This window comes from Vigna unguiculata, chromosome 4, assembly GCF_004118075.2.
Source record: "Vigna unguiculata cultivar IT97K-499-35 chromosome 4, ASM411807v1, whole genome shotgun sequence".
Taxonomy (NCBI): domain Eukaryota; kingdom Viridiplantae; phylum Streptophyta; class Magnoliopsida; order Fabales; family Fabaceae; genus Vigna; species Vigna unguiculata.
This window is the reverse complement of record NC_040282.1, coordinates 39,461,648-39,476,273: the sequence shown is the minus strand read 5'-3', so window position 1 is coordinate 39,476,273 and position 14,626 is coordinate 39,461,648. Positions and strand designations below refer to the sequence as shown.

Genomic DNA, 14,626 nt, shown 5'->3' with positions numbered 1-14,626 from the left:
AACAGCATAATGCATTCCTAGTTTGCATTAACAGATGCAAATGCTTTTGGAAAATTTTATTTTGGTGAATTACAGACATATACATATTTAATATTATATATTCCCCATTTACATTAATTTAATTTTATCAAACCAACAAAGTAATATAAACTGATATTATAAGGTTGTTTGGAAGGGAGGGTGAGAGTATTTGTATGTCAATAAAAATACATATATAAGCTGATTTTATGATATTTTTACCTGTGAAATAGTTTTTGCTTATTTGGATATATATTTTAATTTGAAATGAAAAAATAAATAAATGAAAGTATCAAGAGTGAATATTAAAAGTTATTAAAGTTGATCATTAGAGTGAATAATTAGTGTTTGTTTAAATATTGTATGACTGCAAGAAAGAAGTTTAAGAATTGAAAGCTAAGTTTTATTGTGAGAGGTGAAGATTAGTAAGTTCTTTAGTTTCATTTGACCCACAGGCATTCATTCTTACAAAAAGAAGTTAATTTTTTCTTTTTTTTTTCTCTCGGCCAAAGTAAATTTTGATGTCAGTATCTGCACCATTTATAAGATTTATTTAGTTAGTTATATAATGTGGGGGGTTTTATTTGGATTTATGTTTGTGTCCTTTTGAGTTTGAGCATTATTTTCAAGGATTTAATGATATACACTTAAGCTCTTTTCACAATTCACTTATATTGGTCTAAATGCTTTTGGGCTTTCCCTCTTTAATATTTTATTGTTAAGATAAATAGTATTTATGTATTGGTTCAGTAAAAGACACAAGTGTTTATATGTCGGGGGATAATTTTAAATCAGGCAATCTTATAAAATGTTTTTTTTTTCTTTTCATTTCCTATTATATCTTTAAGAACAAGAAAATGTTTGGTGAAAACAATTGGCATCGTTTGTTTTGTCTGTAATAATCCATGATAGTATTGCCGTGATAAGGGTCTCTATTCGGTTCAACTATGGATTATGCAAATAGATTTGAAAAGAAAATTTAATATAATTTGTATTTCTTTTCCTATTAAATTTAACCGTATTATTTTGTGTATGTTGAAAACTGATCACTCAGATATAATAATCTCAGCTATCTATTTAACCACCAACTATTCTACTAATTACGAGAACTAGAAGAAATCACCATGAGTATAATAAACAACCTCAATGAGTAAACCTCCTTTTATATAAAATTGAATTAATAATATCAATTCCGAAAATTTTCAAATCTGAACCTGTTCTAAGTGATTTGACTCACTAAATTTAAAAAAGAAAATCTAGCAACGATATTTATTGAAGGTCTTGTATGTTTGTGTGTGTACTAATTTTAACTGAAAAAAATCATTTGTTTTTTCTTTTTAAAAAGTTATGGAGAATCTCGTGCATCATACCTATGGATACAACTTATACCACAAATGATACTTCAACCTTAAATCTCAAGATAACATTCACAACAATGGGACACAAAGGCTCCTGGAGTCGATTAAGAAAAATTAAACATTAAAACTTTTTATTGAAAACTAAAAAACTATTTTAAGTTACATGAGAAAGGTACTAAAATTTACTTTTTAATGTTAAAAGTACACATGCATTACATCATGGCAGCACCCTATCCCCCTTTTGAAACAAAACATGACAATGAACTAATTCATTGACAAGAAATGTACCCGAGCAAGGGTATATTCCTTTCTTCCAATCCAAACACCAGTTTGGGACCACTGTACATCTTCCCAGTCCAGGCTTTCTTCAAGCACCTGCATCAGAAAATGCAGAATTACGATTTTCAGTATAGTTCTTTTTTCATTATTATTTTTTTAAAATAAAAGCTCATGCTAAGTATTAATATTTACTATGACATCTCAGCTAAGCAAATACTTTAAAATACATCTATTATTTGTCATCATATAAAAAATATTATTAAAAGAAAAAGAGAAAAGAACAAAAAACATGAAGGACCTTTGCATTCTGCAATAAATTACAATAACATTATTATTATATGTAACAAATAGAGCGATTGAGCATATGTTGAAGTAAACCAGTTATGGTTTACAAATAAGGCCTTGGAATGTATGCGGAATAGAGAGTGTAGTAGTTGGTACAATGTTCACATGCTCATGGAAGAGAGATGAAAGATTGGTTCGAACAAACCTCCACGTGTTCAAGAGGAAGAGGGATGCCAATCAACCGCATCACTTTCTGGGGCAGAGGATTCTTACATCGAGACCATCGAAACACATCAACCATGACATGATCAGAATCAGCTTTGTCACCATTTGTTGGATGGTGATGGTGATTTTGAGACTTCTCTGTATCTGGGTCATGCATCTGACTTGCTGGTATAGCTTTCACCATCTTTTCTCCAATAAAACAGAGCTCGTATCTACAAAGATTAAGACTCATTTAATTACAGTTTCATGACTTCAAGAGCCCTTAGATTTGAAGACAAACATGAAAACCGACTTCCGTGATCAAAGTGGATCCTTAGAGTTTGATAAATTAAACGGAATATTTTATTGGAAAGAGAATAGAATAAAATAACACTAATAACAGTGAAAAATTGCTCAAATAGATATATTAAGCAATAATAAAAAACAGAGTGACACAGACACAGTCCAATATTGTTTCACATTGATAAGAACATTGCAATAACTCGTGGCATATGGTCCCTCTAAAGGGACATCAAACGTGAAGCCCATAACACAAAGATCACACATTTTGGTCAAGAACTTCGATGTAAGAAATACCTGCAGGAGTGTGTTTCCAGATACAGAACTTCTCCCTTCTTTAAACGAGCGGAGGTATAGAGTGGCTTTTTTAGACCCTTGTCAGCAACAATGCTTATACTATATTTGATCCTGACAAATATTATAATTAATACATATTAAAGACAAGATAAAATGCGAAATAGAACTGCATTCGTATCTAAATGAGAAAGAGTACGAAACATTTGGACCTGTTTGTTTTGAAAAAATATATTCTCATTTCCCATTTTCTCAAATAACCACAAAAAAACTACCTTGTTATCTTTACGTATCCCATTTTCAAACCTTTGTACATGAAATAACCAAAAGAAAATACAGTAGCATTTTAGTAATGTGTGGAAACAAAAAACCAAACAGGGAAAGTCTTACCAAACCAAGCTCCAACGTAATGTTTGAAGATGAGATATTTTCATATATTACAAAGATACCACATACTAGGATTTGATAGATTTTGCTCCAACATAAAACATAAATCTATTATATTAGACTTTAATTCGCCAACTAATACTAGCATACCAAGGTTCATTGCAAAGGTTGTACTGTATTGTAACTTCACGTACAAATCTTTGTTGCCGCAATGCATTCTGAAGAACAAAGGCCATGGGAAATAAGATGAGAATAGAATATGAAATAACTATTAATTCAGCAGTCAATATGAAAAGGTTTGTCAATTAAAAGATAGGGATACTGGACAAACCGAAGCTGCAGCCCTAGTAGTCATTGTCCGTTCAACAGCTACTGGTGCAAGGGTAGGTTCAATGGTTGAGGTATGCGTAAGGCAGGGTTCAAGATCAATAGTTCCACCTCCTTTCTGGAGAGAAAAGAATAAAAGCTAAGAATTTAAATATACATGCATTTACACAGTCCAATTGAGAACGAACATGCTTGTATAAAGCAGGTAACAACGTGATGCAAAGTGCAAACTCAAAGCACAAGCACCCCTTTACATCCCGTATATAATGTCCTCATTAGAAGAACATATTATATTTGAAAGAAAATGCCATTATGTTTGAAATGGAAAATAGTGAACTAAATTATTTGAAAAACATCAATAGAAGATGATGTTTAAATGAAGAAAATATATGACTTCAGGGGAAAATGTTCGAAAGGATGAGGAAAGAAGAATTTTACAGTTTGTACGACTTTCCTTATTACCTTCACAATGCAGCACCGCTCAACTTTATAACTACAACCAATTGCAGCACCCCAAGCACGGGATCGAACATTGTTTCTCAGGGTTGATATATAGCCTGATGTTATACACAAAATATCTAAAAGATTATTTGAACAGCTTCAATGGAAAAATTGAATATAAGACTGCAAAATCGAGAAACCAACAAAACTACCCCAGTTACCCACAGTAATGAAGACTAAATGTATGTGTGTGTGTGTGACGCACACACAATTAATACAGTCTGAAGTAGCGCTTCAAGCACTAAGCAGATAAGCCACTGATTGGTATTTGTACCAAGGAAAATTAAGTTTCAAGACTTAAACAGGAATAGTAAAATAGTTTCTATTCTAATTCTTTCTATTTAATTCTTTCGCTGGTACACGTGTCACCTTTTAAGATTTAGAACCACCATGGAAACTCAATTTACAATGGTCAATCGATCTTAAGATCAGCACATGAATTCAATGTTTACATATTCTGAAAAGAAAACTACTAAACCTTTCAAAATTACTCAATGGCAAACCCCAATTCAACTGGGATACTTCGATTATTTATCATATACATCACGTAGGACACTTATTGTAAACTTATTCCCCGTTATTACTTCAAGATCACTTAGATGGAATTCAATGTTATTTAACACAGAAACACCTAGGTACTGTTAGATAATGAAGAGTGCATCTTTCTGATCTATAAGGACATACAATCTTGTGGAGGTAGCACTCGAATGGTTGTGCGCAACTCTTGTACAGCCACGGGAGGTGGAGAAGCTGTTGGGCGACAATAACCTGTATGCATGAGAACTATGCAACAAAAATTTAAAATCAGTACCGATTTCAAACATGTCAAATTCCGTCATTTGCAATCAAAAGCTATTGCAAGCCTTTTCACATTAACACATACCAGCAACAAGATCCGAGTCATAAGTGTAAACATCGGTCCCCCACAGCTGGCCACCTCTAACCTGAACATAATAATGTATACTCTCAAAGATAGGTATAGCATCAATAACTAAAGCATATATAAATTTCATACCTTGAATTTCAAATTTAAACATACAATATGGTTATGTAAGTAAATAAATAAAAGACTTTCATCTCATCAAATCATTTTATTAGCTTAAGTACTTCAACAAATTTCTGCAACAGGAAAAGCAATCATAAAAGGGGGACTATAAAAGTTGCTTCCATTGCAGGAACAACAACAAACGAAAGGGAAACTAGAAAAACGTTGAGAGGGAAAAGGACATAAAAATTGTTTTTTATGAGATAAGTGCAGAAATAATTTCACGAACATCAGCCTTCATGAACCAAAGTCCTCAAACTTCTCTTTAACAAGTAACAAATAAAACACACATAACTCACTAGGTAAAAAATACAACAGAAGCCAGGAATATACGAACAAAAGAGAGCAAAACCTCAACAAAGACTTCACCAGCAATAAGAAAGAAGCAGCAAAAACAATCATCAATGTAAAACACACACAAAAAACCTAATACTCCCTCCCCCAGCCCCCAAATGCACTCAACTATCAATTTTATATCAACAGAGTTTGATCTCACTTGACGGTTTGTAGCGGTGACATTCTCAGCTGGTATACGAATTTCAAAAGTAGGGCCACTTTTAGAACTTTCACTATTTTTTTCCACTTGAGATTGAGATAATTCATATTCCTTCCATAACTTTATCAGTTCTTGCATGCTTTCACCAACTTTATAAACAACAGAAGATACTTCTGCTTTACCTGAAATATCAGAACTCACATATAATATAATGAACATGAAGAATAGAAAGATATCTGCCTCTGATCCTTTTCATTCTATCAACAACTACTAACAAATGACAGGTGCATTGCACATTATAATGGTACTATCACACAATGACATAACACAACAGTAAAAAGGAAGTGTAATAGAAGATGAGCCAATCTGAAAGGAGAGAATGCATCACATAAGCCAATGGGCCAAGTAGAGCAATTTCTGTCAAAAACCAAACTAATTCATGGCATGCAGGCACAATTCTATGACAAGTCAAATTCGTTGAGCCAGGTAAAACAAAATAGCCGGGGTACCTTGAGACCTGAAATATAAATGAAACAGAAAACTTGTCAAAAGAAAAACAAAAATGGGAGACAGTGGGCTATACATCTAAAAAAATTAAAATGGCAGCAATGAGGTATAATTCAAGCAGGAATCAAAACTTCAATATGAATACGAGAAGAAACCAATATCAAGATCTCTTCAATGTGCAATAGTAAGTTAGTAACCAAATTCACACATATTCTTAATCTTCAATCAAAATTCTTAAGTTTAAAAACAACTAGTACATCAACAACCTGAATTTCGATTTAGCAAATAAACATATTAGTTGCCTAACTGTCTTCAACTAAATTTCTCTCAATCAAAACTGGATTTTGTGGAACTCATTCCTTCAAAGGTCCAAGCATATTCAATGGTTTGATGATACACATACAAATGCACAAGTGTATTCCTCCAAGGCCCAAATATAAAAAAAAAAAAAAAAAAAAAAACTGATAGCATTGTGAGAGAACGATAGAATCTGGTATTTTTCAAAGATATAGCGGAAAAAACTCAAGGAGCAAGCTCCTGATTACAGAGCATAGCAACAGTAAAAATATAAAACACTAGTAAGGAAAGAACAAAGAATACAGTTAATGTCCAGCTGACAAATACACCACTATTTTCTTGGCTGATCTAATGTTAAGCTATTTCGAAGGTGCTTAACTTACACCAGTGCTTTCTTTGCTGACACATACTATTAATGTTAAGCTGTTCATCCACAGATTCAATTGTACTTCCTAAAAAATTAGCTGTTCATCCACAAATTCACTTGTACTTCCTAAAAATTCAGGCTAGTAAAATACACGAACAATAATTGGGTATCATTTGCTACCAGTCAAAAATGTTAAGAGGTACACATTAGATTATAGTGTCCTCCCAAATGCAATTCAGAAAAGGATTAAAAAAATTATCCAGCCATTCTAAATTTGTTATAGCACTCTGAAGCCTATCTTCTATAACTACATGATCACAGGGAATAAATTCAAAATATACTTTAAATGAAAAGTACTTATTGAGCAAGTTACAAGTTATCACACAATTAACCAAGAAAAGTGGAGGAAAAAAACATACTCTTCATTCTCAGGGGCATGAGCATGGGATCTAAAACGAGCCTCCCGATTGGCCACCTGCGGGCTTCCCCTTGATCGATGGATCCTTTTACGATGTTGAACATTATAATTATGAACTTCCCTCTCCTTTTCTCCAGACCCTTCCCCGTGAACAATTCCATCTTCTGATTGTTTGTCAATTTTACTGCGCTTCTCAGGCCGATCTCCCTGTAAATCAGCATCCCTTTCTTTCCTCCTCTCTCTAGCTTCTCCATCAACATTTTTCCAGCTATCAACATCTTTCTGTTTCTTCTGTTCTGGTAAAACATTTTCTTGCACAGTACTTTTTGCTGATCCATCACCAAGTTCCATGTCATCATTCAAAGCCTCTTTGTCAATGCTATTCCAGGATTCCCTCTTGTTATGATCCTTTTCCCTCTCTTTTGAACTTTCTTTCTCTTTTGGAAGATCTTTCCTCTCCCTCTCCAATTTTTCTACATCTTTATCTTCCTTGGCAGATTCTTTGTTGTCACCACTATTATTGTTAACTGGTGTACTGCTTCTGCGATCACTTCTCTCCTTTTCCCTATCCCCCAATCCCGATGCTTGCCATCCTTTCTTTTTCTTTCTTTAAACCTATCTTCACTTTTAGAATCAATTTTGTTTTCTCCAACAGCTTCATGAGTTTCCAAACTGTCCCTTTCTTCTGCCATTGAACTGCCCTTTCCAACTTCTGGTGTATTGCCACGTGATGCATGCCAAGAATCCAAACTCCCACCAGGAGTATCAGAAAATCTCTTCCCCCTATACTCCTTTGATTCTTTCCAATTCAAGTGGCTGCTGCTGCTTACCATACCATAGCCATCCTTATCTGTCTTAATGTCACCTTTCGAATCATTATGACTATCTCGTTCATATCTGACATCCTTGTTGTCATCTCCTCTGGCATCAACTCGTGCATCTTTTTCACTTTTAGCAATCTGAGAATCCCTTCTGACTTCACCATGCAATTCCTTCTTCTCAGAGTTCATATCACGATTCTCAAACCGGAGATCCCTACTCTCCTTGAAATCCCTAGATTCTATCCTGTTCTCAGTTCCAGTGGGATGATCTGTATAAGAATCATTTGAAGATGATGGCATCCGATACACTGTATGAAGAGGAGATCTTCTATCTGCATCACGAGATTCAGTACGGAGTGTCTTTGCCACCCGGGAATCCTGACCCATATCATACGGAATATGGTGGTCATTTGAAACAGATGGCATCAACTTGGAATATGTACCAGAATCTGGATGTGGATGCTTTGAAGACTGATGAACAGAATCTTCATGAGACCTCTTAGGCACCCCGCTCATAATGAAAACCCAACACGGTTAGAAACCTCAAAAGAAAGCAATCCGACAGCAAAAAAAACTCCTATCTCTGCTGTCCACACATTCCACAGTAGTCAGTAGCTGCAAGCCAACAATGGAAACAATATAACAACACATTAATTAATCACACCAAAAACAATTTTGAAATGCATTCAAGTTCAACGTATGTAAACACGACAAAGAGAAATAATGACTGAAGTCAACGAGAAAGTAACCCGACAAAGCACATCCCCAACACAATCAACATCAAATTACACATACCACGACAAACATAACACCACATTAATTTATCACAGCAAAGGCAATTTTCAAATGCATTCAAGTTCAGCATATGAGAAACACGACAAAGAGAAACAATGACAGAATTCAACAATAATGTAACCGATCAAGCAACATCCTCAACACAATCAACATCAAATTAACACATACCACGACAAACATAAAACCTAATCAGAATTAATATTTTATAATGTCCATATATAACTTATCATGCCAAAAACAAATTTCGTATGCCTTCAAGTTCTACTTATCAGAATCACCACAAAGAGAAACAATTATAGAGAAGTCGCGCCACAATAACCAATGAAGCAACATGATATCAAAATTAACTGATGCCAGGACAAACATAACTTAATAAGATTTTTGTATTCTTAATCAAACACAGCATTTACATGCAGTATAAATATAATTACAACCCTAGAATCAAGTATCGAATGCCAATTAGCCAGAACCAAAACTTAAATCTCTCACTCACTCACACACAAAATCTATCCTCACGCACCCACGTCATCATCATGAGCAATAACATTATCATAGAACTCAAAACCAAGCGACCTAGTTTCCAGCCAAAAAGCCGAACATACAATTAGAAACACTGTCAATTTCAATAGAAAACCTCCTAAACAACTTGAAGAAAGGGAACATCTACTGAAGAGGAAAAATTAAACCCAATTTAGAGCAATAGCAACTGTAGATTAAGAGGTTTCACAATAGCAGTTCGTGAAGTTAGAAAAATCGGCATTATCAGGTTACTCAATCAAATACAAATTTCAAATTCTCACTATCCAACTCAAACTCCGGGGCGGAGAAAATACCAAAGGAAACAGCTGTGTAAAACAGAATAAGCAAATTAACGAAACATCAATAACAATTTACACGACATTCGAATGTGAGCGAAATAGAAAATAGGGAAATCGAACAGCACGAAGATGGAAGGAAGCGCATGTGAAGGGAATTGAAGAGCGAAATGCAAATGCAAATGGAAGTGAAATGGATTGAGAAATTGGAGCAGCGAAAGAGTAAGAAAACCCTAGAAGTTGTAGAGAAAGAGTGTTTTGAGATAACCTGAATTGTCGCGGAGCCTCTTCTATCGGAAGTGTGTGTTGTGTGTGGCTTTTGAAGTTTTGTGTTGTGTTGTGTGTTTATGTGAGACTGTGTTTGAGACTCACTAAATGATTGCTTCTGTATCGGGAGGATGCAACGCCAACACCAAACAGAGAATGCGGAAAAATTAAGAAAAAAATAAATCATTTTAAAATGTTTTTATCGAGATTTTTATTTATTTTTATTTAAAATCAGTGAAAAAAATTATCCGTACTTATAAATATTATAAGAAAAAAATATTATTGTAAAAATAATATCCATCACAATTTGATATATTAAAGTTATTTTAATCAAAACCTAATTCTATAAATCACCTTTCATATCTTTCTATAAAATTTTAGATCAAGAATTATTGTTTCATCATATAAATGCAATCAATAAGAACGAATTAAATTACTAATATTAGATAGAAAATAACAACATGTACTCATTTATAATTAAGAACAAAAAAATATATTCAATCTCAAAATAGTAACTTCATAATGTATATACAAATAAAATCATAATAGTAAGAACACGGTAGCTTCCCAACTATTTTTCTGTTTGCTCTGATTTCTTTGAATTACATAATTATCACAAACACTCCTAATAATACTTTTACAAATGGAGGAGGAAAAATAAAAGAAGTTGAACTAAAATTCAATATTTATCTCTGTCCATTTGTAAATTTCATATTAATAGTTTTACGTATTATTGGGATGCGAAAAAAAATTGTATCCGCTACTATAATAAAAAACTAAATTATCCATGGATAATCATTTAACTACAAGAGTTTGTCTGTAAATTTTTATTACCTATAAAATCACCCACTAATTTTATTAATATTAAAAAATAAAAATAAAATGAAACTGAACACATAATAAGTTTATCTATGGAAAAAAAAATCATAAATAAAACTAATTAAACCACAGATAAAATGAAAAGAAAAATATATTTAAAACAAAAATGTCAAACCGCCTTCTCTCCCCATCTCTCTGAAACCTAACTCCAAATCACTCAAAACCTCCATTGTAAACTCTCTCCAGAGAGACATCTACATTTATGTCGACTTAAAGGCCTCACATCTATGTTACCTCCACCATCAAAGTCAGCCAAGAAGGTGTTGGAATCATAGTATAAGTAAGAAATAAATATTGTAAATTGATATCCACAGTTAACAATATACGAGTATGTTTCATCCGCATTTTAAGGAGACATGTACGAATATCATAGTAAGCATATCCGTAGATATCTGTATCCGCTATACTATAATTTAAATTAATTAAAAAGTTAAAAAAAACATGTTTAAAACATTAACCCATCGATTTTAAATGGTTTTAAAAATTATACATTTCTTTGTAAGATACGTTGTTTAGATAGATTATTTGAACTTTGCTTGAAATCTATGAATATTATGTATTATATTTTATTTGAATTAAGGATTAAAATATGTTGTTAAATATTTTATTTTATTCTTTTATAAATACTCACAAATACATGTAGATTTTAATAAAATATACAAGTACTCGTATAACAAATACATAAATATGAAAACGAATACAAGACAAATGCTTATCTAATAAATAAAGTAAGATGAGTTATTGTCCGTACTCCATTCGTCTCGCTCCATCATTCTTCATCATATGTCCACTTGGGTGAGGTCGTTACTTTCGTGCTAAGTACGATGACATTGTTAATAAGGATTAAAATTGCCTTTTCAATGACAAATTACTGTTAATCTAGAAATCATTAGAAAATGGGGCATTTTTTGAAAGTTCCAGATTGTTGTAAATGTCATTATATGCGTGAGATCAACGACAAAAATCGTATATGTTCTTAGTTTTCCTTTTTGTTAAATTTTTTTATCAACTATTAACAAATTGTCATCCAAAATTACGTGTGCCATGACAACTACATTAAGAACTTTAACTTTTTTCTTTAAATGTTACCGAGTACTATATTTGTGCCAGGCTTCTCCAAGTTCTTCTTCACAAATGTTTCTGACCGTTTGTCTTCAAAAGAAACGTTTAGATAATAGAAAAACAATTATAACAAGAATTATTTGTTTGATTTCATCACAAAATGTTGGCTGGTCAAATCAAATATCATAAACATAGACTCGGAAATATAATAAACAAAATTTTTCTTTCTTCTTTTTCTTCTTCACATCTCTTTAAATTGATTACTTTCTATCTATGAACAAAACAGAAAGTGTTTGATTTGATTGAAGAGAAGAAGAAGAGTGATAATATGGGGTTGAGATTGAACGAAACATTCTACCTTTCGCATGGATCACCAGCTCTGGCCGTAGATGATTCCATTCCGGCAAGGAAGTTCTTCACTTCATGGAAAGAGCGGTTTCCGGCGCCACCCTCCGCCATTCTCGTCGTCTCGGGCCACTGGGACACTCATGTTCCCACTGTCAACGTCGTTGACCGAAACGACACCATCTACGACTTCTATGGCTTCCCCGAATCCATGTACAAGGTTTGTTTACTGTTGTGATTCATAGGTTAAAGTATTCTCTTAATCTTTCTGTTTGCTTAATTTTCTCAAAATTTTATCTCTTCATTATTCTAATTTTTTATATGTTCTTTAAAATCTACTCTAACGAAATTTCTAAACCTAATATTATTGAATCACATATTAATATTTAGTCTCACATTCAAAATATATATGTTTTGTTAAAAAAGTTATGCTTAAAGTCAACAAAATTTAAATTGTCTTTTTGAGGTTAGGTTAGACTTAAAATCAATTGCATGAGGATCATCCAAAACTTATTTTGATGAGATTTATTGTTTATTAGACTTATCGTCATCAGATCACTCATTAATATATAATTTCACATTCAGCGTGTACATAATGTACATGTCTCGACGTGAAAGAAGTTAGACTTATGTCAATAAAATATAAATTGTTTTCTGATAATATAAATCAAACATACACTATTTTCTTTCTCACATTTTGGTCTTCTCCTACTATTTATCTAGTTTTTATCTTGAACTTGTGTTGGTAGTTGAAGTATCCAGCACCTGGGGCACCACAGTTGGCGAAGAGGGTGAAGGAGCTTCTGATAGGATCAGGGTTTGAGCAAGTGAACGAAGACATGAAACGTGGGCTTGACCATGGTGCATGGGTGCCACTTTTCTTGATGTACCCAGAAGCAGACATACCAGTGTGTCAACTCTCACTTTCATCCAACAAAGGACCCACTTACCATTATAACATGGGAAAGGCTTTGGCTCCTCTCAAAGATGAAGGTGTTCTTATCATTGGGTCTGGGAGTGCCACCCATAACCTCAAAGCAATGGGGCCTCGTAATAGCCCACCTGCTCCATGGGCTCAGGCTTTTATGACCTGGCTCAAAACCTCTCTTCTTGAAGGAAGGTAATGATTTTCCGCAATTTATTCCTTCATCCCCATATTTTTCTCATGCTAGATGTTTACACTTGATCCATAAGTGCTTAAAACTAGTTTTTGAAGTGGGAATAACATGCTTCTTAGTTATGCATTTGAATCCATGAGTGTAGGTACGAGGAAGTGAATGAATATGAAGAGAAGGCCCCATATGCAAAAATGGCTCATCCCTACCCAGATCACTTCTTGCCACTGCATGTGGCCATGGGTGCTGCGGGTGAAAATGCAAAGGCCAAAGTTCTTCATGATAGTTGGGATGTTGGTTCTATTTCTTGTGCTTTTTTTAGTTTTACAACTACTAACACTTAATACCATATTCTTCCTTGTTTTCTTCATATATATATATATATATATATATGGTACAAAATGTTCAAATTACAACAAATACATTGTTGTGATCAATAAGAACATGTGATGATGTGAACTTGGTGTTTGTTTATTGTAGTATCTCCTTTCACCTCTTCCTGCTTATTTACCATTTTTCTTCTCTTACATACTCTTTAATACTAGAGTGTAATATTTTTCATAGCAATATTAATTCTAAATAGTGAATTAAATATGTTTGTAATTTCTTTAAAATTAGTAAGTTTTAGCTTTGATTCTTATAATTCTTTTTTTTAATTCCTGGAAAATTTTAAATAACTATTTTATTCCTTATAAAAGGTGTAAATTTAGTTTTTTCTCCTAGAGAAATGTTTTTCTTTGATTTTTATTTTTTTAATTTCTAATATTATTCATTTTAAAATAAATAAGTAATATCTATTTTATAGATTTTGGAAGTAGTTTTTAAGTGCCATATGTTGATATTGTATAACAACATTAATATACATAACTTGCCATTATTTGTTTAACACATGAGCAATTACTAAAAGAAAAATGTTTTTTTTCTATAAACAAAATTCATATGTAATGCATAAAATATATAGGTAATTAGATTTGCGGATTACATACGAAAAAAATCTAATATAATATTGTTGTATGTAAATTCACATTTAGAAAAAATTTCATAAGTAATTTTACATATAGATTTTTTTAGTAGATAATGAAATTTGTAGAAAAATTTATACTAATTATTTTGTGTGTTACTCTAGGTGAATTACACAATAAAAAATAACTTATATACGGAATAATCGGTAGATAAATTCACTCAAAATATATATATATATATATATATATATATATATATATATATATATATATATATATATTGCATCCAGAATAATTCGTAGATAAATTACATATAAAAAAAATTATAAATAATATTGGGTTACATAATAATTTGTAGGTAATGTAGAGTGAATTACATACAAAAATCTGTATGTAATATTGTATTTTTTAAATTAAAAAATATTTTTTTTCTCTGTTTTTCTTTTACATTTCCTATAAATAAATTGTAATGAAAATTAAAT

The 14,626-nt window shown here is 32.4% G+C and overlaps 1 protein-coding gene and 1 pseudogene across 2 annotated transcripts; one reads left to right on the top strand and one right to left on the bottom strand.

Annotated features, from left to right (window-relative positions):
* Nucleotides 1-1,480: 1,480 nt before the first annotated feature.
* Nucleotides 1,481-9,930, bottom strand: LOC114181953 (annotated as a pseudogene). The gene is made up of 12 exons (XR_003603972.1): nucleotides 9,783-9,930; nucleotides 7,085-8,519; nucleotides 6,004-6,011; nucleotides 5,495-5,676; nucleotides 4,837-4,897; nucleotides 4,638-4,736; nucleotides 3,915-4,009; nucleotides 3,457-3,570; nucleotides 3,276-3,343; nucleotides 2,742-2,852; nucleotides 2,146-2,377; nucleotides 1,481-1,751 (listed from the first exon to the last, which is right to left on the bottom strand). The product of XR_003603972.1 is annotated as an uncharacterized LOC114181953 (transcript).
* A 2,058-nt stretch (nucleotides 9,931-11,988) lies between these two features.
* On the top strand, nucleotides 11,989-13,662 carry LOC114180395 (4,5-DOPA dioxygenase extradiol-like). The gene is made up of 3 exons (XM_028066704.1): nucleotides 11,989-12,287; nucleotides 12,817-13,187; nucleotides 13,331-13,662. Exons 1-3 carry the CDS (start codon nucleotides 12,051-12,053, stop codon nucleotides 13,524-13,526), a joined length of 804 nt encoding a protein of 267 aa, XP_027922505.1. The 5' UTR covers nucleotides 11,989-12,050; the 3' UTR covers nucleotides 13,527-13,662.
* Nucleotides 13,663-14,626: the final 964 nt, after the last annotated feature.

Coding starts and splice junctions, on each gene's coding strand:
- LOC114180395 (XM_028066704.1), top strand. CDS start 12,051: ATGGGGTTGAGATTGAACGAAACATTCTACCTTTCGCATGGATCACCA. Junction 12,288..12,816: donor TCCCCGAATCCATGTACAAG/GTTTGTTTACTG, acceptor TTGTGTTGGTAG/TTGAAGTATCCAGCACCTGG. Junction 13,188..13,330: donor ACCTCTCTTCTTGAAGGAAG/GTAATGATTTTC, acceptor CCATGAGTGTAG/GTACGAGGAAGTGAATGAAT.